Here is a 26,086-nt window from a genome sequence, read left to right on the forward strand (position 1 = left end):
CAGAGAACAAAGATCGTTCTCTTACTCCTCGATTCGCGGATTTTTGCTAGACGTGTTCTCCTTTAAAAATTTGATTGGTTAACTCAAGGCGGGTTTTTTTCCCCTCATTGGTTTGACTGTTGGAGGATCATTTGAGGCGGGATTATCGTGAACACTTCCAAATTTGATTGGTTTTGGACCTGACGGAGTTGCTTTGTTAGGTTGAGAGTGTTTCATTTCGGGAAAGAGACCGTAGTAAATTGTAAACTAGGGGTGCTGTCTGCTGGATTGTTTTGTTCGGATATGATCTTGTGTTTGTGCAGATTAGCCCAGTATCAAGAAACTAACGGTCTTCTTGGGTGTGTACATGATAAAAATATTTGTAACGAAAACCGTGTATTACTGTCTGAACATGATGAAATAGCCGATTTTATTTTCTTCATTAGTAGATACTCATGATACTGCAGGCTGTGTCGTTCTTTCAACGTCCAGGTGCTTTCCGATTGTCTGACTTATCCGCCCTCACTGGTAACTGACCGGCTCGCGATGTTGCAGTTTTAGCTGCTGCTAGCAGTTTGCCAGCAGCTTGGCTTGTTGTGCGGTGAATTACCATGAAGCCAGTAAAAACGGGTTTGCTGGTGGTGCTATAAACTTGTCGGTACCACCAGCCTAAGTCTAGGCGCTTAAAAAAAAAAAATACAAAGTGAGTAAATGAGGCGAGGATCCACTTTGCCTCAGACAGAAAGCCGCGTCTCGCGGTGGAGGACTTCAACTCAACTGGCACGAGCTCCGACAGCCGCCTCAGTGGAAGCTGACGAGCAAGAATAAGTGTCATTATAACTGAACCCGCAACCAAGACGAACAGTAATATTCGTCACGAATATTTAGGCAAGAAAGAGAGGATTCAGTAGAGCAGCTGAATCCAGTGGTAAAGAAACCTGGTAAGTGCACGTCGGTTACCTTGCTTGCTGTGGCAGTTCGTGGGCGGTCAACGCACGCGCGGCTGCACCTTTAATTTATCTCGAGAATCGCGCGTGTTGTTCGGGTCTCGAGCTCGTTCCTCATCCATCATCAGTCCTTCAGTCCTTCCTCCCTTGCTGACTAACGTCAACAACACATGGCAGGGAGGGAGAAGAAGAACATTGGCAAGCACACAGTGCTAATTTACTGCATTGTATGTGTTTGGTTGGTGCTCCGTCCGTACAGTAACTTCTCAGCGATTTACACGTGTACTACACGAAAGACGTGATAATTAAAATGATAGAAATTAATACAACGTTTAAATAATAAAAATGAAACGTAAGGCTGACCGAGCAGTTCCAGCCTTCAAGGTCAGGACCCCGGCCCTGGCTTTGCTGTTAGAGATTAAAGATCCAAGGGTTCATTCTTTATTACTACACATCTTTCCTCAGTTGAAATGCATTGTGCATTCCTTTACATTTATTTACCTGATGTTTTACTTCAAAGCAACTTACACTGTAAGGTATTTACAGTGAGTTACCTCATCTTTACTGTATCAGTTCAGGGTAAGTACCTCAATCAAGGTTGCAACAGGAGGTGTAGGATTTGAACCAGGAACCTTTGGATTGCAAGGCAACAGTTCTAGCTAAACTGTCTGCTGCCCCTTTTGTATTTGATGAAATGGATACTATTTCTTCTGTATATGTTCCATGGGTGACACAACCTTGTAATTGTGGAGTAGTTTACTGTACCGTGATTGTTGTTGTTGCAGTGGTAGACAAGTGGGGATGCTGCCTTTCCCCCAAGTAGTCTGTCCAATGGAAGAAGATGCCAGCACTCCATGTGCCTCTCTCTGCACTCCCCTTCACAGTGCAATCCAGCCTCACCTCCAGTCCCCTCCCTTTGTGAAGTTCAGGTATCGCAAGTCACCCAGTTCCCAACAGCCACAATGTTTGCTTGAAGTTCATCCATGTTAAACTGCATGCGTGTCCATCTTGTTGTTTATCAGTTTGCTGTGTCTGTGTGTCTGTCTCCTCTGCTCCCTTCCAAGTCCATTTGCAACGTTTTGTGTTTCGAGCGCTACGCGGTCCTAGTCTGGACCATCGCTGCTTGCTCTTTGCTAGCTAGTCTAGCACAGATGTCATGTTCAAATCACAGACTTATGTCTTTTCCTCATTCTGTCAGCTTAAAATACTCCTTCCTGATTGCTGTGCTTTAATATGCAATTCTGTTTTGTACCATAATGGTATATGACCAGGATATGTTTGGGATCTCCTTTGACAGTCACAGTTATAATGATGGAGAGAAGAAAAAGTCAGTCAGGAGGAGTGGTCGGCTACAGGTTGTCAAGGAGCAGGAACAGGGAAGAAGACAGAGTAGAAAGTCGGCACAGAAGAGAGGTAGACTGTCTTCCTCACAAATATCGAAACAGATTGATGGTAACATGGTAAGTTTATTTTGAATTTTCCTGCTGATAATGTTAAAGTGTATGTATGTTGCTTGTTTTTATTTTGCATCCAGAGTTAATGCCAGTTTCATTTCTGGTGGTGTGGTAACAGTTAACAGGCTTTGAATCCTGCTCACTGAAAAAGTGAAACGGGCAAAAGTTTTCTGGGCTTGCCAGCTTGGGACAGTACTGTTGTACAAGTGTTAAGGCAGATGTTTTGTCACTTGAAAGGTGTTTCAGCTTACATGAGCTTATGGAAAAGCCATATGTGCTGTCTTGTTCAGCTTGTTCTGTGTTAGATTTTTTCAGAAGATTTATATAAAAGTAAACTGAATTTAAACATGTGACAGCAGTGTTTGTCATTGCATGGTTAAATAAAACCATTTCAGGTTGAGTTTTCAGTACTGTTAATTGTTTGTGTTTTGTTAAAAGTATTTTACTTGTATAGGCTGAACAGACTGTCTAGTTGTGGGTTTAATATATTTAAAAAAAAAAAAAAGTTTTCTTAGAGTCCTAAAGGGCTGCAGTTTTCAGCATGCATGGTACCTGGCCACTTTAGTACTTGATTTGGTCAGCTTCAGAAATATGCACCTGTATAAAATATTTTTCACTTTTTGTTCCTGTCTTCCTCTTTGATGTTATTTTAGAAAGGGAAACCTGTACAATCTGTGGACTTTCTGACTGAAAAGAATCAAAGATGGTATAGATCCCCCCCCAGTGTAATCCTGGAAAGAAACAAATTAGTGAAAATTCAAAGTTAACCCATTGGAGTTGTAAGAATTTCACTTTACAAGGTGCTTTAATACCCCTACTTTGAGCTATGAAGCATTGCTTAGATTTACATTTATTTAAGACACTGTTCTCCAACACAGTGTAAAACTCAGCGAAAATGGTTTTATCGTTGACACTACTGATGTCAACTGGAGAATTCATGTTACAGGGATGTATTACCTTTGCTCCTGTAAAAGTGCTTTTGATACTCAGATGCAATAGGATTTGGAATGAACATTCTGAGTTTCATTGTCTGCTGGGGAGGTAAATTGTACATTTGACCTGTTCTGCCAAATTTTTTCCTTTCCCCATTTTGAAGCATATCAGAAAATTAAAAAAATAACTGTCATTGATAATGTCCAATTAATTGTTTTACCTTTCTTCCACATCTGACATGTATCAGGATAATACTGATGGAAAAAATAACCATGAAAGTTTAATGTAGTTGCCCATCCTGGACAGTTGGATAACTATTAATGTTGAAGTTTGTGCAAGTTACTTAGTCCTCCTCTCTGAAACTGACCATGTCTCTATCCATTTCTAAATAACAAAAGACAAATAAGATGTATTTTGTTGTACACCTTATGTACTATTTCAAACCATAATGTTTCTTAAAGCGTTTCAGCCTGCTTTTTAACACTACAGTTACATTATTGCAAGAGTGGCAAATGTTAGTTTTCCAGACTGTATGGTCTGATTGGCTCTCCTGTATTTAGACTGATTTCTGGGGGCTTGCAGAGACTGATGTTAGTATTGGTGAACTACAAATCCATATTAACTCTCATACCATCCATGTATGAGTTAGAGGGTTCTCAGCTTAGTTTTCAGGCCCATTGCTAAAGTCAGAACAGTGTAATTGAGTAGAAAAATTGGAGTAAATGTTCCTTTACAGTCCACTGTTACAACACAGGCATGCTTGTTGAAACAAGGTGCAACTTTAATGAGCTCTTACCACAGTGTCCTTCAGATTGTGTTTTATATCATTATTGCTTTTCTTGGCGAATTTTAATTTGTTATGCTTTCATTTTGCAGAAAAGTTATTCCAGAAGGAGTGCTCAGAGTGGAATCACTATGTAAGATGTAAAAATTACTCATAAAACTACTATGGATGCTTTGTTACAGTAAGCATAGTTCAGACATTTTGACAATTTATTTCAGGAACAATTTAGGAGTTTGGTAATGGCAAGAATCCATCAACATACTGATGAAAGTATAAAGTAACATATGATCAACTACTTGTATATTACTTTAATACAGATACAAGTCATGAAACAGAGGAATACTATAGTACAATTAAAATAAAATGATCAATGATTAGTTTTTGATAATGAGAGGCAACACAAACTACAGATATCCTGTAAAATTGAAGAAATATACAGGCTTCCCTTGCATAAAGAGTGCTCTTATTACAAGAACTCACACCTAACAAAGATGTTGTTTTTCACTTTAAGTTTCATATAGCAAGCAATGGACTCACAAGAAATACCCTATGAGAACAAAAATTTCTGTTCAATTGACGAGCTTTGGTGGATTTAAGCACCACGTGGTGCGAGTTGCCTCGTCCTCCCATCTGGCATATATTTTCCTGCTTGTCTTCATTGTCTCGTAGCTCTGTACTCACTCACAAGCAACTCTCAGAAATCTTAATGACTGATTTACAGGCAGACCCCGGATTATGAACAAGTTCATTCCGAAGTCTGTGTTTATGTTGGATTTGTACGTTAAGTCGGAACAGTTAGGTACAGTTTGTGTCTAACGTCAGTTATTCAAATGTTTGTCTTAATATATATCGTGCACCTTTCTGTGCATAAAAAACATTAAAGAAACACTTCCGGATACACTAAAACATCTTTAACATAATACAGTAATAACACTGATAAGTAGTAATTTATTACTACAGCATTTATAATAGAGAGCGCGAGAAGCAGGAGGAAAGAGAATCTGTGTGTATAGGGATAAAAAAAAAAAAAAAGAACTTCAGTATTTGCGTTTCTGGTGTTGGCTTTCTGATCATTTATTATTTCCACTTTAGTTTCAGTCATGATCGTTTTTCTTTTCTTTGATGCATCGCTATCACTTGCATCACATTTACGCTTTGGTGCCATGGTAATGAGGGTAAAGCCAAATACAGTAACACACACGAAATGCTCTTAACAGCAACGTGGTATGTGTCATACTGACCGGGCAGGAGACTGAGGTGTGTGTGGACCCAATCACTGCGTCTTTATTGTCAGTACACAAGGGAGCAGGCAAGATTCGTGGTCCAGAACAAGCGTGGGTCGGTCTGCACAGGTGTAGGTCGTGGGGAGAATCAGATGCCGTAGTTGAGGAGGCGATGCAAGTGTCGGGAGCCCTGGATGTCAGGAGTGGGAACAAGGAATTAAGGAGAACGAAGAACTTGGAAAGACGGGTAGGTTGTCATGGGCTCACTCAAGAGCGCTGGAGAGACGGATTTCTCAAATGCGATTCCGTAACCAGGATGTGCAGGTGCAGGTTCTTTATACCCTGCTGCTCTGATTTCGGGCAGGTGCGGACGTTTGGGTGAGGTCGTGGGTGTGACGGTCCGAATGAAAAGAATAAAGTCTTTGTCCTGCCTTGGGCTCGTACACCGACTAACTGCTGTAGGCGCGCAATGTTTTCAGAATCAGAATCAGAATGAGCTTTATTGCCAAGTATGTTCACACATACAAGGAATTTGTCTTGGTGACAGGAACTACCACAGCACAGACAGAATGACAGTGACAAGACAGGTGAGAAGATAGAGTATGTGAACAAGGGACAAAAAATATTTAAAAATATACACACACACACACACACACACACACACACACATTTTCAGAACCGCTTGTCCCATAGGGGGTCACGGGGGACCGGAGCCTACCCGGCAACACAGGGCGTAAGGCCAGAGGGGGAGGGGACACACCCAGGACGGGACGCCAGTCCGCCGCAAGGCACCCCAAGCGGGACTCGAACCCCAGACCCACCGGACAGTAGGACTGCGGTCCAACCCACTGCGCCACCGCGCCCCCCTTTAAAAATATAAAGTACCCAATATACAAAAATAGTCACTAGATACAAATGCAAGGGAGTGTGAGTAAGAGATATGATGTGATAAATAGTTATAAATATAAATAGCATTATGTATTGCACTGGTTTACTCTCTAGGGGAGAGATTTAGGTGTTCATGAGGTAGATGGCCTGAGGAAAGAAACTTTTCTTATGCCTGGCTGTCCTGGTGCTCAGTGCTCTGTAGCGCCGGCCAGATGGCAAGGGTTCGAAGAGGAAGTGGCCTGGATGCAAGGGGTCTAGAATGATTTTGCTAGCCCTTTTACTGACTCTGGACGAGTGCAGTTCTTGGAGAGCTGAGGGGATGTGCCGATGATTCTTCCAGCAGTCCGAACTATCCGCTGCAGTCTTCTGATGTCTGACTTCGTAGCTGAGCCGAACCAGACAGTTATAGAGGTGCAGAGGACAGACTGGATGACTGCGGAGTAGAATTGCATCAGTAGCTCCTGTGGCAGGTCGAACTTCCTCAGCTGGCGAAGGAAGTACAACCTCTGCTGGGCCTTCTTCACAATGGAGTCTATGTGGGGCTCCCACTTCAGGTCCTGTGAGATGGTGGTCCCCAGGAACCTGAATGACTCCACTGTTGCCACAGTGCTGTTCATGATGGTGAGTGGGGATAATGCTGAGGTGTTTCTCCTAAAGTCTACGATCATCTCCACTGTTTTGAGCGTGTTCAGCTCCAGGTTGTTATGACTGCACCAGACAGCCAGCTCTTGGACCTCCTGTCTGTAAGCAGACTCGTCACCATCCCGGATGAGGCCGATGAGTGTGGTGTCATCTGCAAACTTCAGGAGTTTGACAGAGGGGTCTTTTGCAGTGCAGTCGTTGGTGTACAGGGAGAAAAGCAGTGGGGAGAGCACACATCCCTGGGGGGCTCCAGTACTGATTGTGCGAGTATTGGATGAGAATTTTCCCAGCCTCACTATCTGCTGCCTGTCTGTCAGAAAGTTGGTGATCCACTGACAGATGGAGGTGGGCACAGAGATTTGGGTTAATTTGGACAGGAGGAGGTGTGGGATGATGGTGTTGAAGGCTCAGCTGAAGTCCACGAACAGGATTCTTGCATAAGTCCCTGGTTTGTCCAGATGTTGCAGGATGTAGTGCAGTCCCATGTTGACTGCATCATCCACAGACCTGTTTGCTCGATAAGCAAACTGCAGGGGGTCCAGCAAGGGTCCAGTGATGTCCTTCAGGTAGTCCAACACCAGTTTTTCAAGTGACTTCATGACCACAGACGTTAAGGCGACAGGTCTGTAGTCATTAAGTCCTGTGATTTTGGGTTTCTTTGGGATGGGGATGATGGTGGAGCGTTTGAAGCAGGAAGGAACTTCGCACATCTCCAGTGATCTGTTGAAGAGCTTTGTGAAGATAGGGGCCAGCTGGTCAGCACAGGTTTTTAGGCAGGCCGGTGAGACACCGTCTGGGCCTGGTGCTTTCCTTGTCTTCTGTTTGACGAAGACCCGACGCACCTCCTCTTCGCAGATCAAAGGTGCGGGGGGGAGGGAAGGTGGGGGTTACTGAAGGTGTTAATTGATTCATGGAGAGAGGGTCTGAATGGGTATAGGGTGTGAGACAGGGTTTATCAAACCTGCAATAAAACTCATTCAAATCGTCGGCTAGTTGTTGAGTTGACACGGTGCCAGGGGGTGGTGTCTTGTAATTTGTGATGTCTTTCAGGCCTTTCCACACCGATGCAGGATCGTTGGCTGAAAACTGTTTCTTCAGCTTTTCAGAGTAGTTTCTCTTAGCCACTCTGATCTCCTTTGCCATTGTGTTTTTGGCCTGTTTATACAAGACTCTGTCCGCATTCTTGTAGGCGTCTTCTTTGGCCTGACGAAGCTGTCTGAGTTTTGCAGTGAACCACAGTTTGTCATTGTTGTATGTTAAACGAGTCCTGGTAGGGATGCACATATCCTCACAGAAACTGATATACGATGTTACAGAGTCTGTGAGCTCATCCAGATCGCTAGCAGCAGCCTCAAAAACACTCCAATCGGTGCACTCGAAGCAGGCTTGTAAGTCCTGCTCTGCTTCCCCAGTCCATCTTTTAACAGTCCTTATTACAGGTTTAGCTGATTTCAGTTTCTGCCTGTAGGTCGGTATAAGATGAACCAGACAGTGATCAGAGAGCCCCAAAGCTGCCCGTGGAACAGAGTGATATGTATCCTTTACTGTGGTGTAGCAGTGGTCCAAAATATTACTGTCTCTGGTGGGACATGTAATATGCTGTCTGTATTTTGGCAGTTCACGGGAGAGATTTGCTTTATTAAAGTCCCCGAGAACGATTATAACAGAGTCCGGGTGTTGTTGCTCTGTGTCTGTGATCTGATCGCCCAACTGTTGCAGCGCTGCGTTCACGCACGCTTGCGGTGGAATGTAAACACTTACGAGGATGAACGAGGAAAACTCCCGCGGCGAGTAGAAAGGCTTGCAGTTGATGAAGAGTGCTTCTAGGTCGGGACAGCACGTCTTCTTCAACGCTGTTACATCTGTACACCACCTTTCGTTGATGTAGAAGCATGTCCCACCGCCACGTGATTTCCCCGCTGATTCCGTGTCGCGATCCGCTCTGAACAGCTGGAAGCCCGGCAGATGTAGCGCGCTGTCCGAAATGGCTTCATTCAGCCAGGTTTCCGTGAAACACAGAGCAGCAGAGTTTAAAAAGTCCTTGTTTCTTTGGGACAGGAGGAAAAGTTTGTCCATTTTGTTGGGTAAGGAGCGGAGGTTCGCCAGATGGATACTAGGCAGCGCTGTTCTAAAGCCGCGCTTTCGGAGCTTGACAAGCGCGCCAGCTCGCTTTCCACGCTTGCGCGTCTTGGAGCGCTTGAGTAGCGCCGCTGCACCTCCGACTACAATGTCCAGCAAAATGTCAGAATAGTCGAAAACCGGTAAAATGTCGGGTGGTGTGTACTGCCGAATGTTCAGCAGTTCTTCCCTGGTAAAACTGATTGTCGGAGTATAACTAAAGACAGGGCAAACTAACAAAAACAGTAAAACAACTGTGGAGCTCCACACCGAGGCGGCCGTTCGCGGCGCCATCATGAGAGAATTTTGATAGTGAATATTACCTTATGAGGTAGTGTTGTAATAGTAAATATCTTTATTTTATAGTGACTATTAAAGGAGCTTCTCAAAGCACTTCACAGTGGAAAAAGCTATAAGGATTACAACTCTAAAGCAGCTAACAATATCTTTTAAATTACAATAATGAAAACTGCAGAATCCATCACTTAGTTGGATATTTTTTCCATGCACATTTGGTCCTGAGGCTATCCCAGAAGTACAGGACGTGAGGCCGGGTACACTACTGTTGGTATGCCAGTACATCAGAGGACAATGTCATACACATTCACTCACATATAAACCCTAAGGGCAACTTAAAGCCACTGATTAGTTCACTTGAAGCGTGTCTTTGGTCTGTGGCAGGAAAATCTGCATAGACTGAGCTGGGACTGGATATCATGTTTCAGGGTGCCAAACCACACAGGGGTTAGAAGGCACCAAAGTGCCACTACTACCCAGGAAATCAGAATAAAACAATAAAAGATATAGTGATAGCAACATAAACAATGATGGGGAAAGGCAACAGAAAAAAGGTGCATACAAATGTCATTAGAGATTTTAAGCTTGTGGGTCTTAAACCTGGACTTTGAGATGTCCAAGTTTTTTCTGATATTCTGGACTTGGTTTTGATGGGATGGTGGTAAAGCAGGAAGCACTACCACTTCACAGCCCCTGGACCATTCAGCGGTATGTTTAAATCAAGCTGAGTTTGTGTTGACGCTCCTTGTGTGTGCAAGGGTTTCCACTGAGTGCACTGGTTTCTTGCCAGAGTCCTAACATATGTAGTTCATGTTAATTGGATACCCTAAATTGCCCATTGTGTATGCATGCGCACATTTGTAGCTACCCTGTGGTGGATTAGCACCCTATCCAGGGTGTACCCCCTGCTCCAGCCTTGTGCTTTGTAATTTTGGGATAGGGTTTGGGCTGCTGCAACCCTGACCTCTACAAGCAGTTAATGAATACGAGTAAGTGATTGGACTTGGTTCTGAATTAGATTTTTTCCCTTCTTGTCTAAAAGACAGTACAGGAATTTTGCATATTTTGAGAAGAATGGCTAAACTCTCGGAGGTTCAGGAAATCATTATTTTCCCTTTTTTCAAATGAATGGTAATAAAGAGTTCAGGTATCAAGAATTCACTTCACAAGCATATTGGCAGGAAAGAGTTGCAATAACTATGCAAGCGAAGCCTGTATTTATGCAATCAGAAGTTAAGTATTGACGATGATATTAAAAAAGCTAGAATCTCTGATTAATTTGCCACATTTGTGACTTTGAAGACAGTTCTTATGTTTTAAGATGTTAGAAATATAGTTTTGTTTATATGCTTTAAATTTTAATTGTATGCTCTGTTTGATTCTATGAATAAATTGTTTTAACTTAGTTTTATGTATTTATCCTTCAGGCATAAAAGTGGAAGGACCTCCAGATGCAATGTAAACCAGGTCACTAGTGTCCTCAGAGTAGAAGATTGTGCTACAGGAAAATCAGAGGTTCATCTGGATGCCAAGAAGCCGGAACAGGAGCAAGTTATTTCAGAACCTCCCGAAAGTCCTCCTCCTGCAAAGCGATGGGTTTTTGGCCCTCTTTTGCAGTCAGTCAAGACCAAGATGGCCTGCTTCACAGAAATGGTTATGAGTCCAGTCCGGCTCTTTAGACCTAACACTTTCTCACCCTCCAGCCCAGGAGGCTCAAACCTCAGTCCAGACTCTGTACAGGAAAGGTACTCTAGCAGTGACACTCAGAATGGACACTTTTCTGAGGGAAAAAAAGAAAGTGACCATGTAGAAATGGAAAATAAAGAGGAAGACAATCAAAGTTGCTTTGCTTCACAAGAAGTCAAAAGGCAAAGTGACGCAGAAGCTGTAGACATTCCTGGTTTTAAGTTTAATCAGGGGAATGACGCTAGCATTAATGTAATAGGCCAAAAGTGTTTCCGGAAATGCTCTGCAGCGCAGAGATTAAACTTTGATGCAGACACTGAAGTAAAAATGTGTTCTGAAGAACAGCTGTCCCTCAGTCTTGATGAACAAAATGTGGGCTTTGCTGTATTGCCTAAAGCAAGTGAGCAGCAAGATTGTCACACTTACCCCCAGGATGTTTCTAGGACCGAGAGAGAACAGCAGAGAAATACACAATTTTATCCTGAGCATAGTCCTCTTCTCCATACCGGACTCCAGCTGGACTCTGTATCCTGTGGTTCCAACTCAGCCTCTTCTCCTCAGGACTCTCAAAAAGGTCGACAGCAGTCTAGTTCACCTCTCAGCTCTAACACCAAACAGCAGACAGAGCTGCGTTCTTCCTTTCAATGTATGAATTCTAAGCATGCTTGTCAGTATGATGATATTCCTCTTGATTGTCCTCCCAATGATTCACCAGTGTGTGCTGCTGACAGTCACGCCACTACTAAATCTAAAAATGACCAGATTTTGTCAGAGGAGAAACCAAACTTCTGTGATGTTAAAGAACAGCAGTGTCTTAGGTATACATCAGAGTCCCTGACCATAGAGTCAAATGTGAGTGTGGTGCCTGATCCTTTAACTTCGTTATATTACACACCTCTGAATTCTCTCTCCACTTCTGCTGAAATTAAGGACAATGACTATGGCCAGCTAGGATACTTGGAAAAGGCTGTGAAAGTATATTCTTCAGATGCATCTGTCATGTGTCATGGAGGTGGTGAATGTACAAATTCCATGTCCTCATCAAGCAAGTGCTCTGCCACTGAAGCTGATATCTGTCAGGGAACATCAGTTCAACTTCTGGCAGACAATGAGGAGATTTTGGGGAAACGAGATGATTGTTTTGGACTGGCTGTCATCACAGCTAGCTGCCCTGAATCCTGCCACTTTCAGGAGGAGCACACTTCTAATTTACCAGATAAAAAAGAGGCTGAGAGAAAGACAACAAAAGAAAGACCTAGAGGGATACATGCTGACAAGGAAGATCAGAATCTACAAGGAAGAGGAGGAATAGTGGTGAAGAAGAGTGGGGGAAATGTTGTTAAAGAGTTAATGTTCACCTCAACTCGAGAAACCAGGAGAGGCACAAGACCATACCAGGTGAGAAGAAGGTCAAGACCTGACAACACTCGCCTCTTAAACCAGAATCCTGATGGGTGTAAATATAAGGGAGCTGCTGTTAAGACAATCAAAGATACTGAACCTGCATTATTGTCTGAGGTGAATAGGGCAGGGAGGGGAGTTGTAAACCATAAACTGTCCAAGAAAAAGCACAGCAATAATTCAGTGGTAAATTCATCCTCGAATGTTAAAAATGGAACTAATGGTAACAGCAATCCTGAGAATACAAGCGTAACTAAGGCTAAAAGCAGCAGTAAAACATTAAACAGTAATGCTCACTCCCATACTGCTAACAATACCTTATTTCTGAAACTGGAACCAGTAGTGATGATTACTAAGTTGTCTCCCCACTTCTCTACACCTGTTATTATAAACACAGCTGAAGAAATGTACAAAGATGAGGGAAAGATGGTTAGATCTATTACACCAGGCACATTGAATGATGAGGTAGGGCACCAAGTTCCAAAAGAGAGTCAGCACTGCAGGCTTCGGAAGAAAAATGTGAAGAGAGATACTGAGATGGGTTCTTCTGCAGGTTTTAGCAACGAACTGGCCTTGCAAGACAGCTTTAAGAGTTCTCCAAAGAAATCTGGTTCTGTGCAGAAGGTCTCGAAGGAAAGTCAGGGAGAATATTCAAGTCTTTTGAGAAACTGGCAGGGAATGGAAAGACCAAAGAGGACAAGGAACAGGAATTGTGTAACAAAAGCCCCGTATAAAGCGCTGCAAAAAGTAGAAGAAAAGTTTGAGGTGGCTCTGACTCAGGAAGGATCAAAAAAAGCCTATAATGAAACCTCGGCACAAGTGGAACCAGAGAGAGATATCAGTCTTTGCCAGCAATGGGCAGCTAGGTCAAAGGATACTGCAAAAGATTTTATACACCCTGATGATGATTCAAGGTCTCTAGGTTTGCTGAAAATGGTGAAAATGCCCACTAAGGATTTGACACAGCTCCCTGACATTGTTTCATGTCACACTCTGAATTCTTCTCTACATTCTGTTACTGCTGAATCAGGGGATGGCTTCACTTGCTGTATAAAGACTTCTGACCAGTCAGGTCTGCAGGCAAAGACTGTGTCCTTGCAAGTGGTTGACCATCCAATATGTTCTGGAGAGCACACCACAAAACAGACTGGCAGCCAAGAGGAAAGTTTGTGGAAGAAGCCTGACCAAAAAGCACAAACGAGTGTTTCATCATCTTCTCCTGCTTCTACTGATACGCAGAAGTTTGCTGCAAGAAAGGTCATAGATGTGGCCAATGGGTGTGGTCTGGTGACAGAACAGGGAGGGTGGAAGGTCAAGCACAGAGAGATGCCAAGTAAAGCACTTCCCCACAGGAAGAGGGCCAGATCCTGGGTGAGGAATGAGGGGTGGGGGAAGAACCGTGTTGGTGACACGCAAGAACAGCAAAAAAATGATGTCCCACCAAAAACATCAGGTAACAGCCCCTTGCCAACCCGCCTGTTGCGAAGTAACTCTTGCCCTGAGATCTCTGCGCTTCTCAACAACTCCAGGAGTCGCTTTCCTTCCTCCCTGCAAAGCAGCCTGCCATCCTCTGTCCACCAGTGTCCTCAGGTTTGTACCCGTACTTTGGCAGCCAGACGAACTCGGCGGCACACCGTCTGCAGTCTGGAAGTGGAAAGGGAGATTGCTCCCCTCTGTTTGCGTAAAGAGGTGTACCCCACTAGTGGAAGAGGGCTGTACTGCAGTCCTGCAAGTATCTGTTCCCCCTCGTCCTCCTGCATCTCCCATACTGCCCTCGCATCCTTGTTCCTGTCCAGCCCACTGGCCTTCCTCACCCAAAGTAGCACAGGAACCAATGGTGGTGGTGGTGGCATTAATTGTGATGATGCTCCCTCCTCCTGTGATGCTACCACACCTCCGTGCTCCACCTCTCCTGATTCCTCCTCATTCCACGCTCTGTTTCACGGTTCTTCTGCTGGCATCTCTCCCAGATCTGACCAGTGCTCTGCCTCGGTTTCATCTGTGTGCAGGTAACTAACAAATTACTAGGTCAGTTGTTCAGCTGAGGGAAAGAAGCAGTTTTTTGCAATGCAGGACTAGTTAACATTTTCACATTTCTGATGTGTGGATGCATTTTGTATTAGCAGTAATAGAAATAGAAGTCTTTTTAGTGGTACGAGTGAATTGCATATATGCTCTGTGGAAGTGGGATTTTGGTTTGCATCCCACTTCCATGCATTTTTAGTTTTCTCCAAAAAGCCAGTATAGTGAAAAGCAGTGACCACCTTAGACTTATGATGGTTGTTAGCATGAGTGATGCTCTTAGAAGGGCAAGAGGACAAGAAGTACTGCTGAATTCAAGAAGGCTGAACTGGCCTGGAAATGTAAAACACAAAACAGTGTACAAGATCAGTGCCTGTTAAAAATGTAGTTCTTTCTAAAATTCTTTGTGGGAATTTGAGGGGAGAAAAAAAAATCATATATGTATTATCAGTTTTCTTCAGTTGCTCAGTCCATGTTGTTTGGTTCTGTAGCAAATCTTCAGAAGTCCCACTGGAGCACAAGCATGGAAAAAGACACCAGCAGGAGGAAAATCGCAGTTTCCATGTGGAGCTTGCATCTAAGGAATCTCGTGAAGAAAAGTCATTGTCTGACTCTGAAATCAAGGTAGCACCTCTCCACTCCATTGTGTTATATTGAGTCTCTGCTCATGCAGTTAAAATTTTCTGAAGTGCTTTGAGTCATATTTCATAAAGGTGTGCAGTGTTGAAAGTGGAGCTATAGCTCATTACTTTTCAACTCGAGTCCTTCAGGGCCAGTTTTAGCAGAATTCTCTTTGCACTACTTGTGGAGTGCAGAAAGGAAGTTAAATAGGTTCATTCAGTGTCCAAATAGAATCGATGGTCTAGGAATTCAGGCTCATTGCATAAGAGAAAAGTCCCAGTCCATGCGGTATAGTGTTGGACCTTCTGCTCGGTACTCTGTAATCAAGGTTCTTTTTCAATGCAGGTGGTCATTGAGCTACTAAATATGTAACGTATAACCACCCTGGATTTAGGATGGTTGTCCCATTAACCTTATGTTATTGTGAAGTCCTTGCTTCTGGTTGTGATGTCTAATATGTCCTCTACCACCTTCTGTGCAATGACATTGGATGGCTGCGCTACGGCAACACAACCATAGTATTGTTCGGTTCTTAATCAGTGTTTGCGTGTTTAGAAGCAGTTGCATTTTATCCACAACGCTTATTATTTGTGATTTCCTTCAAATTTCTTTTTATTTGGCTAGCATGTGAAAAACGATTGTTATGGTGGTGCTGAAAAGTGTAACAAACGAAGTGAAAATAAGTAGAGCTTGGTACTTGTATATTAGTATTGTTTTAACATAAATAATGCATGCAATTGAAAAAACAAAGCTTGATTATACACAGAATTCATGCATGTTAATTGTTTGTACTTACAGTTCATGTAAAGGGATTTGAAATTTACCACGAAGTTAACTGATGTGTCATCAGAAAGGAACCCTATCATAAACCGTGGACTACCTGTTTTGTACAGTAGCACAAGCAGCCAAGGTGCTGTGTAAAATGAGGCTAAACAACACTGCAGTCTTTTGGTGTGTTTTTGTTCTTTGCTCAGACGCTGAGTGCATACTTTACTGTGACCACATTTGGTGGCATTTTCAGACCGAGTGCTGTTCTGTAATTTGCAAAGCATTGTTTACCTCAGTCTTTGATCATTTCCTTCCACTTCAAACAGACTGAGAGCACAAAGCAAGGAGAGCATGGGAAAGTGTCGTGCATTCGGATTCGGAAAACTCCACCCAAACCACTCACCAACCTCACGCCTATGGGCCTTCCCAGACCTGTCAGGTATGCGATGTTTCAGTTGTGTTTTGTAAAGCTGACACCTTTATACTGTTAGGTGTGTACAGTAAATGTTTACAGGGTAACAATCTGGCTTATTCTAAGATTAAATTCAGCACTGCAGCTAAGGTAAGATTAAGGTAGCACTAAACACAACTGCCACAATATGTCGCAAAGTCAAACTATTACAAAGAAAAGCTATGGCAAAGAGCATAGTGAAATATGACACAGAAAACAAGGTTCTTAGTAGTTCCAAGGAGATACATGAACAGAGGGGTCTTCAGAAGGTGGTGGAAGGTGTGGAGACTAGGAGCTGATGCTGAGCAGAAGCTCATCGCTCAGCTTAGGTGCTAGAAGACAGTAATTCTTTCTGGTGTGTCTGAGGGGAGGAGCCACAGAGAACAGTCAAGTGGTGGCAGAGTGGGGCATTTCATGAAGGACGGGAGGGAAAAGTAAGTGTGGAGGCAGCATGGAGCAGAGTCATAGAGATCTGTAGGCTAAGTTGTATCCTAACAGTAGTGTGAAACTGGTAGAGTGATCAGGGCAGAGGAGTGTGCGTGCGTGCGTGCGTGTAACCACACAAAACAAACTGCAGCATTTTGAAGGAGCTGTGGCTTGTAACTGACACCTGGATTTGTTTACAGATTGAAAAAGAAGGAGTTCAGTTTGGAGGAGATTTACACAAACAAGAACTTCCGTAAACCACCTGAAGGGTAAGATACAGAACAGTACCTTCTGCACTTAGCTGATACTTGTCTCCAGAACAACTTGCAGCTTTAAGCTACTTACACTGATTTACCCATGTATACAGCTGGCAAATATGTACCGGAGCGTAAGTATCTCACTCAAGGGTACTAGAGCAGTGGGCGGGATTCAAACCTGCAACCTTTGTATCTGAAGCCAGCAGCAGCTCTATTCACTGTGCTGTCAGCTGTATAGTAATGATTAATTTGTTAGTCTTTGTATTTTCATCTGTTGTTCAAACTGGTGGTGATTTTAATTTGTTTTTAAGCCCAGCTGTAGCTGTAATTTCTCCTAACGATTAAATATCTTCTCGACTCTTCTTCTTGATCAGACGGCTAGAGACAATATTTGAAGTTCCAGTCAGCGGTCGAGATGGATCCTTGTCCCTGATTAGTCAGCGCCGTTTCAAACGGTTGGTGGAGTTCCCTGAAGCAGGTGTAGCAAGAAAACCCAAGAGGCCTCTGGTTGGGTTAGGACTTTGCCGTAAAGTGGGAGAAAAGTCTGCTGTCAGCAGGACTCGGAGAGCAGGAAGTAGTCAAGCCAAGGAAGGTCGCTCTCTTACCTCGCAAGAGCTGGATTCACTGCTGTGCTCCAAGCTCAGCCAGCTGGACAGATGGATTTCTTTAGACCAAGTTGGTGCGCTGGCATGAAGGGCTTGGCCGAGAGATGGCCATCAAATGAGGCACCTAGCACGACTACTGTCCGTTGCGCTTCCTTCCACAGGAAACATGGGTACAGTTTCACGTTTGCCTATACTTTGGGTCATGCCAAAATTAGTATTTCACATTAATTTATGATGTTTTTGTTGCACTGGACAGCCAGTGTGACTTTTTCCTTAAGCTGCTTTACCCCCATTTTCAAATACTGAAGTCACACCTTATTTTCAGTTCATACTTTATGTAAAATGCGTATTTACGTTGGACATATTTCTGTTGTATGTAGTTTTAAGTCCATTAGCTGTTGTAGTGCATATAAAGAGTGACCTATTTAAAGATCTATTTACGAAAATGCTGCATTCCTACACACTCCAGTTTGTGCATGTGGTGTGGTAGCAATGTTGCTTCTCACTCTGGACATTGCTGTTAAAATTGCCATTGTGTTGCTGCTGCTTTTCTTCATATGTTCTTATTCTTGCTTTCTGCACAAAGACAATGCAAGAGTTGTAATCTGCTTTTTTGGATTTGAATGTATAGCCCTGTTATACATGGTTTTAGGGTATGTTGTTGGAGGGTCATTACTGAAAATCTACGTTATTATGGAATGTGTGTAAAGTAAATTGCCCCCCCACAGTCTTTGTTAGAAATCTCTTACACACACACAAGGATTGCCAGTGAAATATTTGCCCCTCCAAAAGTGACCTACTTTTGAGCCCAAATATATTTTTGTACATCTGCATTTTTTGAATTTCATACCAGTTTTTTATATTATAAAAATGTAATAAATCCATCATTTGTATATTGAAATTGTTTATCTGGTGTTTTGTAAAGAGAAAAGTTGTTCCCCCTGCCCACTTATATAAATGTCTTTCATATAAATATCTTTATACTATGTGCATTTGTATTACAGATTTTTATATTTGTGTTTAATATATTTTTAAAAAAATTGTACCAGCAGTTTGTGGTCATAAGTATGCTAAACTGAGGAAAAACAATATATGGTTGCTCATCACCATAAACCTATATATTTTGATATTTTTATTGTAAAAGTGGGTTAAAAAAGCACAAACTAACAATGTTTAATAAAGAATGTAACAGTGACTTTATAAAGTTCTAGCAAAGTATCAAAGCTTGAAAGTTACAAATGAGTTAATACAAAAATGAATACAAAAAAAGTGTGCAAAAAGACAAATACTTGAGTTGATTTAAGTGAAGATTGATAGCTTATGTTCAATGTTGCGGTAAAATAAATTTGTGCTCTCCATTCATGATGTGTCCATGTGGTGGTGGAGTTTTCTAAGTACCGATCCTGAAGGCACATATTTTCAGTACCTTTCTCTTGATGCTCACAAAGCGAAGGACATGTCCCCTGTTTTGTCCATTGCTGAGCGGACTGTGTAAAACATGAGCATTTGGCATTTCCTCGCTGTCATGTAAAATTCAATAAAGAATTGCAGGTGTCTTGTTCTTGTCCTCCACGTTGTAGCACCGTTGACGAAAATAAGAATTCCACGGGATTCAAAGGAGGAGCCATTTGATGGCATGAAAGGTAATTCTTTGGGGAGTTTGGCCACTGTGCACATAAGGTCGAGTTGAAGCGAGCTGGGCCGAGTTCATTTCCCGTGACAGTGTATCAGGTTAATGGGATTTGAGAGGGAGTAGGGTTTCCACGGTAACGTGAACAAATGCGGACTTAACGGCTCATTCTTTGTCTCTTTGCAGCAGAGCGTTATTCTATCTTTCTGAGAATATATGAAAGTAGCGCCATCAGAAGCGGGGTGAGAACAATAATGGTGACCCAAAGGCCGATGGCAAGGAGGCCGTACTTTCTAGCCAAGCGAGAGTTCTCCTGGGCCTTCTCAGGGTCTTTCGTTCTCCTCTCTTGTGCCTTTGATGAAGAGAAATGAGCTCATTCAGGTTAAACCCATTACACATGAACATGGGGAAATGTGTCACCATGCATATTACCATAAGTTCAGTGGCAGCGCCAGTAAGTAAAGTCTTTACTCATTAACCGCTGTGTTTGCAGGGCATTTCAGAAGCATGTTAATAAACTCGGAAAGTACCTTTAAAAGATGGCCTGCAAAATTACTCTCTGCTCCGGAAATGGGAAATAGACACGTGAATTGGGGACTTTGCTGCATTTACCTTGACTGAGTTGACTAGAGACAAAATGCCGATGCAGGACACTCCACAGATGATGCTGCAAATAGCCAGCAGCCGGTACTTCTTGACTCGACCGCCAGAATGGTGATCCGAGTCCAAGGGAACCTCCTCATCGGGGGTCTGAACAGCGGCTCCAGTGGAATTGCTGCTCATAGCTGATGAGGCTGTGGAGAAAGGTGAGACAACACACGACTCTAAGCCAAGGAAGGACGGCAATCTTGACACGGCGCAGCTGGCAAGCACACAACCCACAGGAGGTGTGTTTTCGGAGTGAAGAGACGTAAAGCACAGGTAGAACAGGTGCAAATGTGGGCTGGAAGCACAACGAATTCTGGAAAAATCTCATCTTAGCCTGCAGGGGGAGCTGTGGCTAGAAGCGAATGCACAGTCTGTTCTGTTAGTAGCTCCATTTGCCAGCAAATCCATCCGAAATGCCAGCGTGAATAAAATCTTAACAATACAGCTCACATGAAACTGTAACGAAATATAAAAATTGCTATAAGGCTTTATTCCATTTCGACGAGGATACGCATTTTCCAAGATACGAACTTTGCCAAGTTTGTTTATTTTTCATTGCATTTTCTTCACGGGTCTCCGCCGCAGAGTGAAAATGAGCTGCAGTTCCGCGCTGTGCCGTTGGGCGGCAGCAGAATGCACTCGGAATTGAAGCCGAAGCTGCGGAGAAGGGAGCGGGTAGTGGAACGGAGAGCGAGCTTCGCATTTTAAAGGTTATTATTGTCGCTTTTCAGAGTCTCACAGAGAGTGCCTGCAAGTAAACAGAGAGACGTGTGTTTTTCTTAATATGTCATTTTGACAGCAAAGGCAAATTGAACAGCTGCAGAAAACCAGGACAATTTCACCAGAAGACACATGGCCAGCACTGGTGAAACACTTTTTTAAATATAAATTCTCTTTACATGATCTTTCGAAGCTCACCCTGATTTACTCCACTTTTGATTCTCGCGTGGCGCGTGACGGAAGAATGGCACTTTTGAGCAGGAGGATGTGGAGATAAAGTTGTTTTATTTTGTCAGTCATTTTAATGCAGATGTAAATTTAATGTTGCTCACAACGCTTAATAAACGATAAAACACCAAACTGGCAACTGGAAATAGAATCATGAAGTGTTACAGCGATTCTATTTTACATTTTTTTAGCTCTTGCCTAGGACTAAGGCCCTTAGAGCGGGGGGGCGCAGCGGGTTAGACCGGGTCCTGCTCTCCGGTGGGTCTAGGGCTCGAATCCCACTTGGGGTGCCTTGAGACGGACTGGCATCCCGTCCAGGGTGTGTCCCCTCCCCCTCCAGCCTTTCGCCCTCTGTTACCGGCTAGGCTCCGGCTCCCCGTGACCCTGTATGGGACAAGCGGTTTCAAATGGTGTGTGTGTGTGAGACTAAGGCAGCTGTACTAGGATTTACTGACTGTGACGTAATGGGTGGATTTGCGAAAAATTCCGAGTTACGTTCAGAAGCGAGGCTACGTAGCACAATGAGCAGGACTGTACATTAAAGACATTCAGACTTGGTTCATTCTCTAAAACTGTAATGAATAGAAACACACTTCATTTACATATTTAGCAGACACTTTTCTCCAAAGTGACTTCCAGTGAACTCTATGTAGTGTTACCAGCCCACACACCTTATTCTCCAAGGTGACTTACAGCGCTAGATAGACTACTTACAATGGGTCAACATTCCATACATCAATGGAACACACTGTCTCTGTCATTCATGATGGGTGACCCTGAACAGCGTGTCTTTGGACTGTGGGAGGAAATGCACACAGACCGAATGCGGACTCAAACCCATGTTCTCTCGCACCACCCAGGCGCTATGAGACAGCAGCGCTACTCACTGTGGCACCCAATAAACTTCCCTTTTATATTAACTTCCATTAACATTAAAACTAATTTTAAATGGCTTAAAAATAAACTAAAACGTCCTCTTTGCAAATTCCTACGTGGATTGTTGCCAGGTTTCCCGAACAAAAATATGCAGCAGGGCCTGTCTGTGCTGTGGAAGTTTCTGTCACCAAGACAAATTCCTTGTATGTGTGAACATACTTGGCAATAAAGTTCGTTATGATTCTGATTCTGATTCTGATTCACTCCAGCTGTAAATACTGTGGAAGTGAGTTGAATGAATGCTGTGCTGCGCTCCTGTTGTGTCTGTGGAAACACACGCACTGTTTGTTGCGCGACGACACGTTTGTGAAAGTAGACAGGGGAAGAAAACAATTAAAAAAAAGCAAATGAAGGGAAAAATGTTAGTATGGTGGGAGACGTGTAACTGGGACGTTGGAAAGAGCCCTGCGTAGTCTGCAATACGGGAGCAGCTGTGCACCACATGGCCCTCTGTAAAGTTACCTGAAATTCCTCACGCTCACCTTGCCAGTTATCTGACCTGCTGAAGGGGAGCCTGTATAACTGGTAAGATAACAGATCCGAGCAGCTCTTTTGCTCTCTGGCCGCCTACCTCTTGGCGCTGGCGTTTCTAAAGAAAGCTTGTTTGTCAGCTTCACCTAAACTGACAAAAGGGACTATTGTGACATGAGTTTCAAGCTGTCCATGTAGAGTGTGGAACTCCCTGTGTCAGCCTGGCATTTTGCTCATAAATGTGATATCTAGAAGGATCATATGGTTCGGTCATGTGAGTCCCATGTGTTACTGTTTCAAGTCAGTTTCCTGTCTTTCCTTCCTACTTCTGAGTCCAGACTCAAGGGCGGGATGGCTAGGTGGCAGAGGGGGGGACAAAGTGTGGATCACTTGCTCTTATCCCACAGCATGAGAGAGAGTGAGGGGGGTGAGGTGGATGAGGGGATGAGGGAAGGGACTTCTCAGGTGAGATAGTGGCAGACATTGCGATGACATCACCGAAAAGAAATGCAGCAAGTCACATCCCTCACCGCTTGCTCTGTTTCAGGTTTGGCGTGTCCTGGGCGTGTCACTCCAATGCAGCACGGTAATCGGGGGATATAGTGTGCTGCATGCAATCACAGTAAATTAACAGTCCTGGGACTGGAGCTGGAAGAATCGGAAAGAAAGAGACACAGACTGTCAAAAATATTATTACCACATATATTTGTGTGTGTGTGTGTGTATTTACATGCATACAGTGCTACTTGAAAGTATACGAACGCCTTGCATCCCTTAGTTTTACCACAAAATTGTTCTTTCATTACAATTACTCAACATAATAGGTGTGTAATGACCTATTCCATTTGTGGTCTTAAAGGCAAGGGGGGCGCAGTGGCGTGGCAGCGCAGCGGGTTTGGCTGGGTTCTGCTCTCTGGCAGGTCTGGGATTCGAATCCTGCTTGGGGTGCCTTGCAATGGACTGGTGTCCTGTCCTGGGTGTGTCCCTTCCGCCCTGTGTTGCCAGGTTAGGCTCCGGCTCACCGCGACCCTGTACGGGACAAGCGGCTTCAGTGTGTGTGCGTGTCTTAAAGGAAATAATGTGTTTAGTCAAAAAATTAAGCAAATCCCAAAAGCAGGTGTGTAAAGCATAATCATTTATTCGTCTTCTAACTTAATCTTAAGATTTTATACAATAATGATCATCTCTATCAGGTTCCCATACTTTCAAGCAGCACTGTGTATCTATATGTGTAAGCCAAATATCCCACACATGTATATATATTTCGCATCATGGAAGGACAGCTGTCATTACAGGGGGCCATCCTGTGTAGTGAAGACATTTCTGGAAGCCCTCTACAATTCATATGGCATCTAAAGAAATGACACTTAAATATTTGAACCACATGAAGATTCTCAAGTTCTGATACTTGAGGTCATAACAACACAGATATATTTCATCCACCGTTGTAACAGCTTGTCGGGTAACGATGGCATGTAAAAAGTATTTCCAGTGGCTCTCAGAGGAGTAATAATGAGTACAGGGGGAACACAGCTGTGTCTGAACTTAGAGAGGAACATGATCTCCACCATCCCCTGCTTCTCGCGCACATGATGTCATGAGGACGATTTCCCAATCAGACGAAACAGTGAGATATGAGCTTAGCGAGCCCTTCGCTGAGCATCTCTACCAGCGTGATTCATCACTTCGTGGAAAAAATGCACAAGACCAAAGTGTTTCAACTGCATCCTGGTACCTTTTTACTGTGTGTAACAGTATGACTTTCGCAAAGAGATGTATCAAGTGTTGTACTTACAATACAGAGCCACTTGCCTGGGCATGATGAGGAATTCCAGCTGGTTCCCGTGGCAGCACCGGGGCCGTACCTGCATACAGGTGTGTGTCACCAGCTGGCAGCGACGCCGGCTGCGAGAGAAACCCAAAGAATGTTTTCTTTTCTTCGGCAGACCCTCACTGAGGTGTTCTGCACTAGAGAGGGACACAGATGAGAGCTTTTCCCTGGGGGTCTTAAGGCTCGAATCCCGCAGTGCTGAGTGCTCGCTGTTCACTGCTGTGTCTGCCACTATGTGGAGGGAGGGAACAAAGGAGGGACGCCTTCTTTCTGGGAAATCTACACACCCCTCTTTCTCTCTCTTTGTTTCTGTCTCTCTTTCTCTCCACCCACTCAAATAACTTAGGCCTTACATTTCATCACACTTCCTCCTCCTACAAGTACTTTATGGTGCTCTTCGGCGCCTCAGTGAGGTATTTCTTCAACTTCTTCAAACAGCATACATTACACTGGATTCCTTTCTAGCTCTTTCCGTGTGAGAACATTGACACCATCTCCACACCCTGATACAAGTTCTAACTTAGCTCCTTGCTGGTGTATAGAAAAGGATTTCCTTATGTAGTCTCAATGAATTTGAAAACCATGTCTTTATTTTAAAACCATAACACCCTTCTTTCAGAGATGTAGTTTATACTCTCAAGCTCATGTATGGTGTAAATGTTAATGCACCATGACTTTATGATCATGCCCCAATAAGCTTTTACACAACCACTTTTCCTGTATTGTATGTAAATGTTTGTGTACCTTTTTAAAAATAAAAATAAAAAAACAATTGTAAGAAGGTGATCAGGACTAGTCTCGTGCGATGAACATCGGTGCATTAAGTGGAAAGAAACAAACTAGGCTTACTTAATTACATGTCTGCAACTATGTCTCTCTTTCTCCTAATATAATGCCTAATATAATTGTATTTTCACTGAGAGGTACGTCGCTTTGGAGAAAAGCATCTGCTAAATGAATAAATATAAAATGTAAATGTACTGTGTTTTAACTCTGACAGTCCTCTATGGTCTGGTCTCTTTGTCAGATCAACTTTCGCAACGAGGACCGCAAATTAAGCAAGTGACTATGCTCAAAAGTATAATTTCCTCTGTCTCTCCTCGTGAGAACCTTTGTTTCTTCGAACTGGTACTTGAAGAATAAAGGTCTGCACTGTGAGCTGAGAAGCACCAGGTGTTGACTACCAGTCTTCGCTATATCTTCCCGTTATGTTAAGTGGTTTGCGTTTTACCTTTCACTTCTAGCTTAGCGGTACTTTCCAGTGAAATAGTTTGCATGTGTTCCTGCAGGCCCTGCAGTGCTCTTCAGTTCTCTGGCTTTGCTGGTAGTTTCCACATAATGTCTTCACACCGTACTCCATTCCCACATTCTCACCCTAAACTGCTTTTTTATTTACTTCTTTATCTCCTTTCAAGTCTTTTTTTCTCCCTTTTGCACCCCTGTACCCATACACCTACTGACACACATTTGTCTGCCTCCCCCATAAGTGACGATACATGCAAATAAACACAAATTCGACATATAGATAAAAAGACATTTCAAGTGTTTAACATTATATTGCTTGAAAGCATTAAAGACCAGAAGAGCACAGAGCTGTTCTTGTTAACTACTTATATTCTGTATATATCTATATTCAGGAGGAACTCCCCAACACTTTCCCTCCTCACCATTCTCAGCAGTACTGTGTCAGCGGTGGAGTCCTTCAGATTCCTGGGCTCTACAGTCTCCCAGGACCTGAAGTGGGACACCTATATTGACTCCATCCTGAAAAAGGCCCAACAACAGATGCACTTCCTTCGCTGACTGAAGAAGTTCAACCTACCACAATAACTGCTGATCCAGTTCTGCTTAGCTGTCATTGAGTCTGTCCTATGCACTGCTATAACTGTCTGCTTTGGCTTGGCTACCAAATTGGACAGAAATAGGCTACAAAGGACAGTCAAGATGGCTGAGAGGATCATTGGTGCACCCCTGCTTACCCTTCAGGTCCTGTACAAGTCCAGAATGAGGAAGTGGGTGAGCAAAATCGTCACTGATCCCACACACCCCGGACACAAACTCTTTACACTCCTCCCCTCTGGCAGACATTACAGAGCACTGTCCACCAGAATGACCAGATA

General features: G+C 43.4%; 1 protein-coding gene and 1 long non-coding RNA gene across 6 annotated transcripts; one reads left to right on the top strand and one right to left on the bottom strand.

The window, feature by feature from the left end:
- Positions 1-215: 215 nt before the first annotated feature.
- On the top strand, positions 216-18,471 carry prr14 (proline rich 14). Of its 5 annotated transcripts, none has more exons than XR_001965147.2 (9): positions 216-338; positions 1,712-1,855; positions 2,224-2,386; positions 4,190-4,230; positions 10,693-13,805; positions 14,866-14,998; positions 16,090-16,202; positions 16,841-16,909; positions 17,272-18,471. XR_001965147.2 is itself a non-coding variant. In XM_018732747.2 (9 exons), exons 2-9 carry the CDS (start codon positions 1,728-1,730, stop codon positions 17,588-17,590), a joined length of 4,635 nt encoding a protein of 1,544 aa, XP_018588263.2. In that variant the 5' UTR covers positions 216-920; positions 1,712-1,727; the 3' UTR covers positions 17,591-18,471. The 5 variants fall into 5 exon arrangements, 4 of the variants coding, with proteins under 4 accessions (XP_018588263.2, XP_018588262.2, XP_018588264.2 ...); XM_018732747.2 differs by having other exon boundaries at positions 216-920; positions 10,693-14,361; XM_018732746.2 differs by having other exon boundaries at positions 10,693-14,361.
- Positions 18,472-18,637: 166 nt separating this feature from the next.
- LOC108922550 (uncharacterized) lies at positions 18,638-24,219 on the bottom strand. The gene is made up of 4 exons (XR_001965148.2): positions 23,931-24,219; positions 22,666-22,783; positions 19,745-19,926; positions 18,638-19,484 (listed from the first exon to the last, which is right to left on the bottom strand). It is a non-coding gene; the product is annotated as an uncharacterized LOC108922550 (long non-coding RNA).
- Positions 24,220-26,086: the final 1,867 nt, after the last annotated feature.

The sequence above is a fragment of the Scleropages formosus genome, chromosome 3 (genome assembly GCF_900964775.1).
Source record: "Scleropages formosus chromosome 3, fSclFor1.1, whole genome shotgun sequence".
NCBI classification, from domain to species: Eukaryota; Metazoa; Chordata; class Actinopteri; order Osteoglossiformes; family Osteoglossidae; genus Scleropages; species Scleropages formosus.

Coding starts and splice junctions, on each gene's coding strand:
- prr14 (XM_018732746.2), top strand. CDS start 283: ATGATCTTGTGTTTGTGCAGATTAGCCCAGTATCAAGAAACTAACGGT. Junction 2,387..4,189: donor AACAGATTGATGGTAACATG/GTAAGTTTATTT, acceptor TTCATTTTGCAG/AAAAGTTATTCCAGAAGGAG. Junction 16,203..16,840: donor GGCCTTCCCAGACCTGTCAG/GTATGCGATGTT, acceptor ATTTGTTTACAG/ATTGAAAAAGAAGGAGTTCA.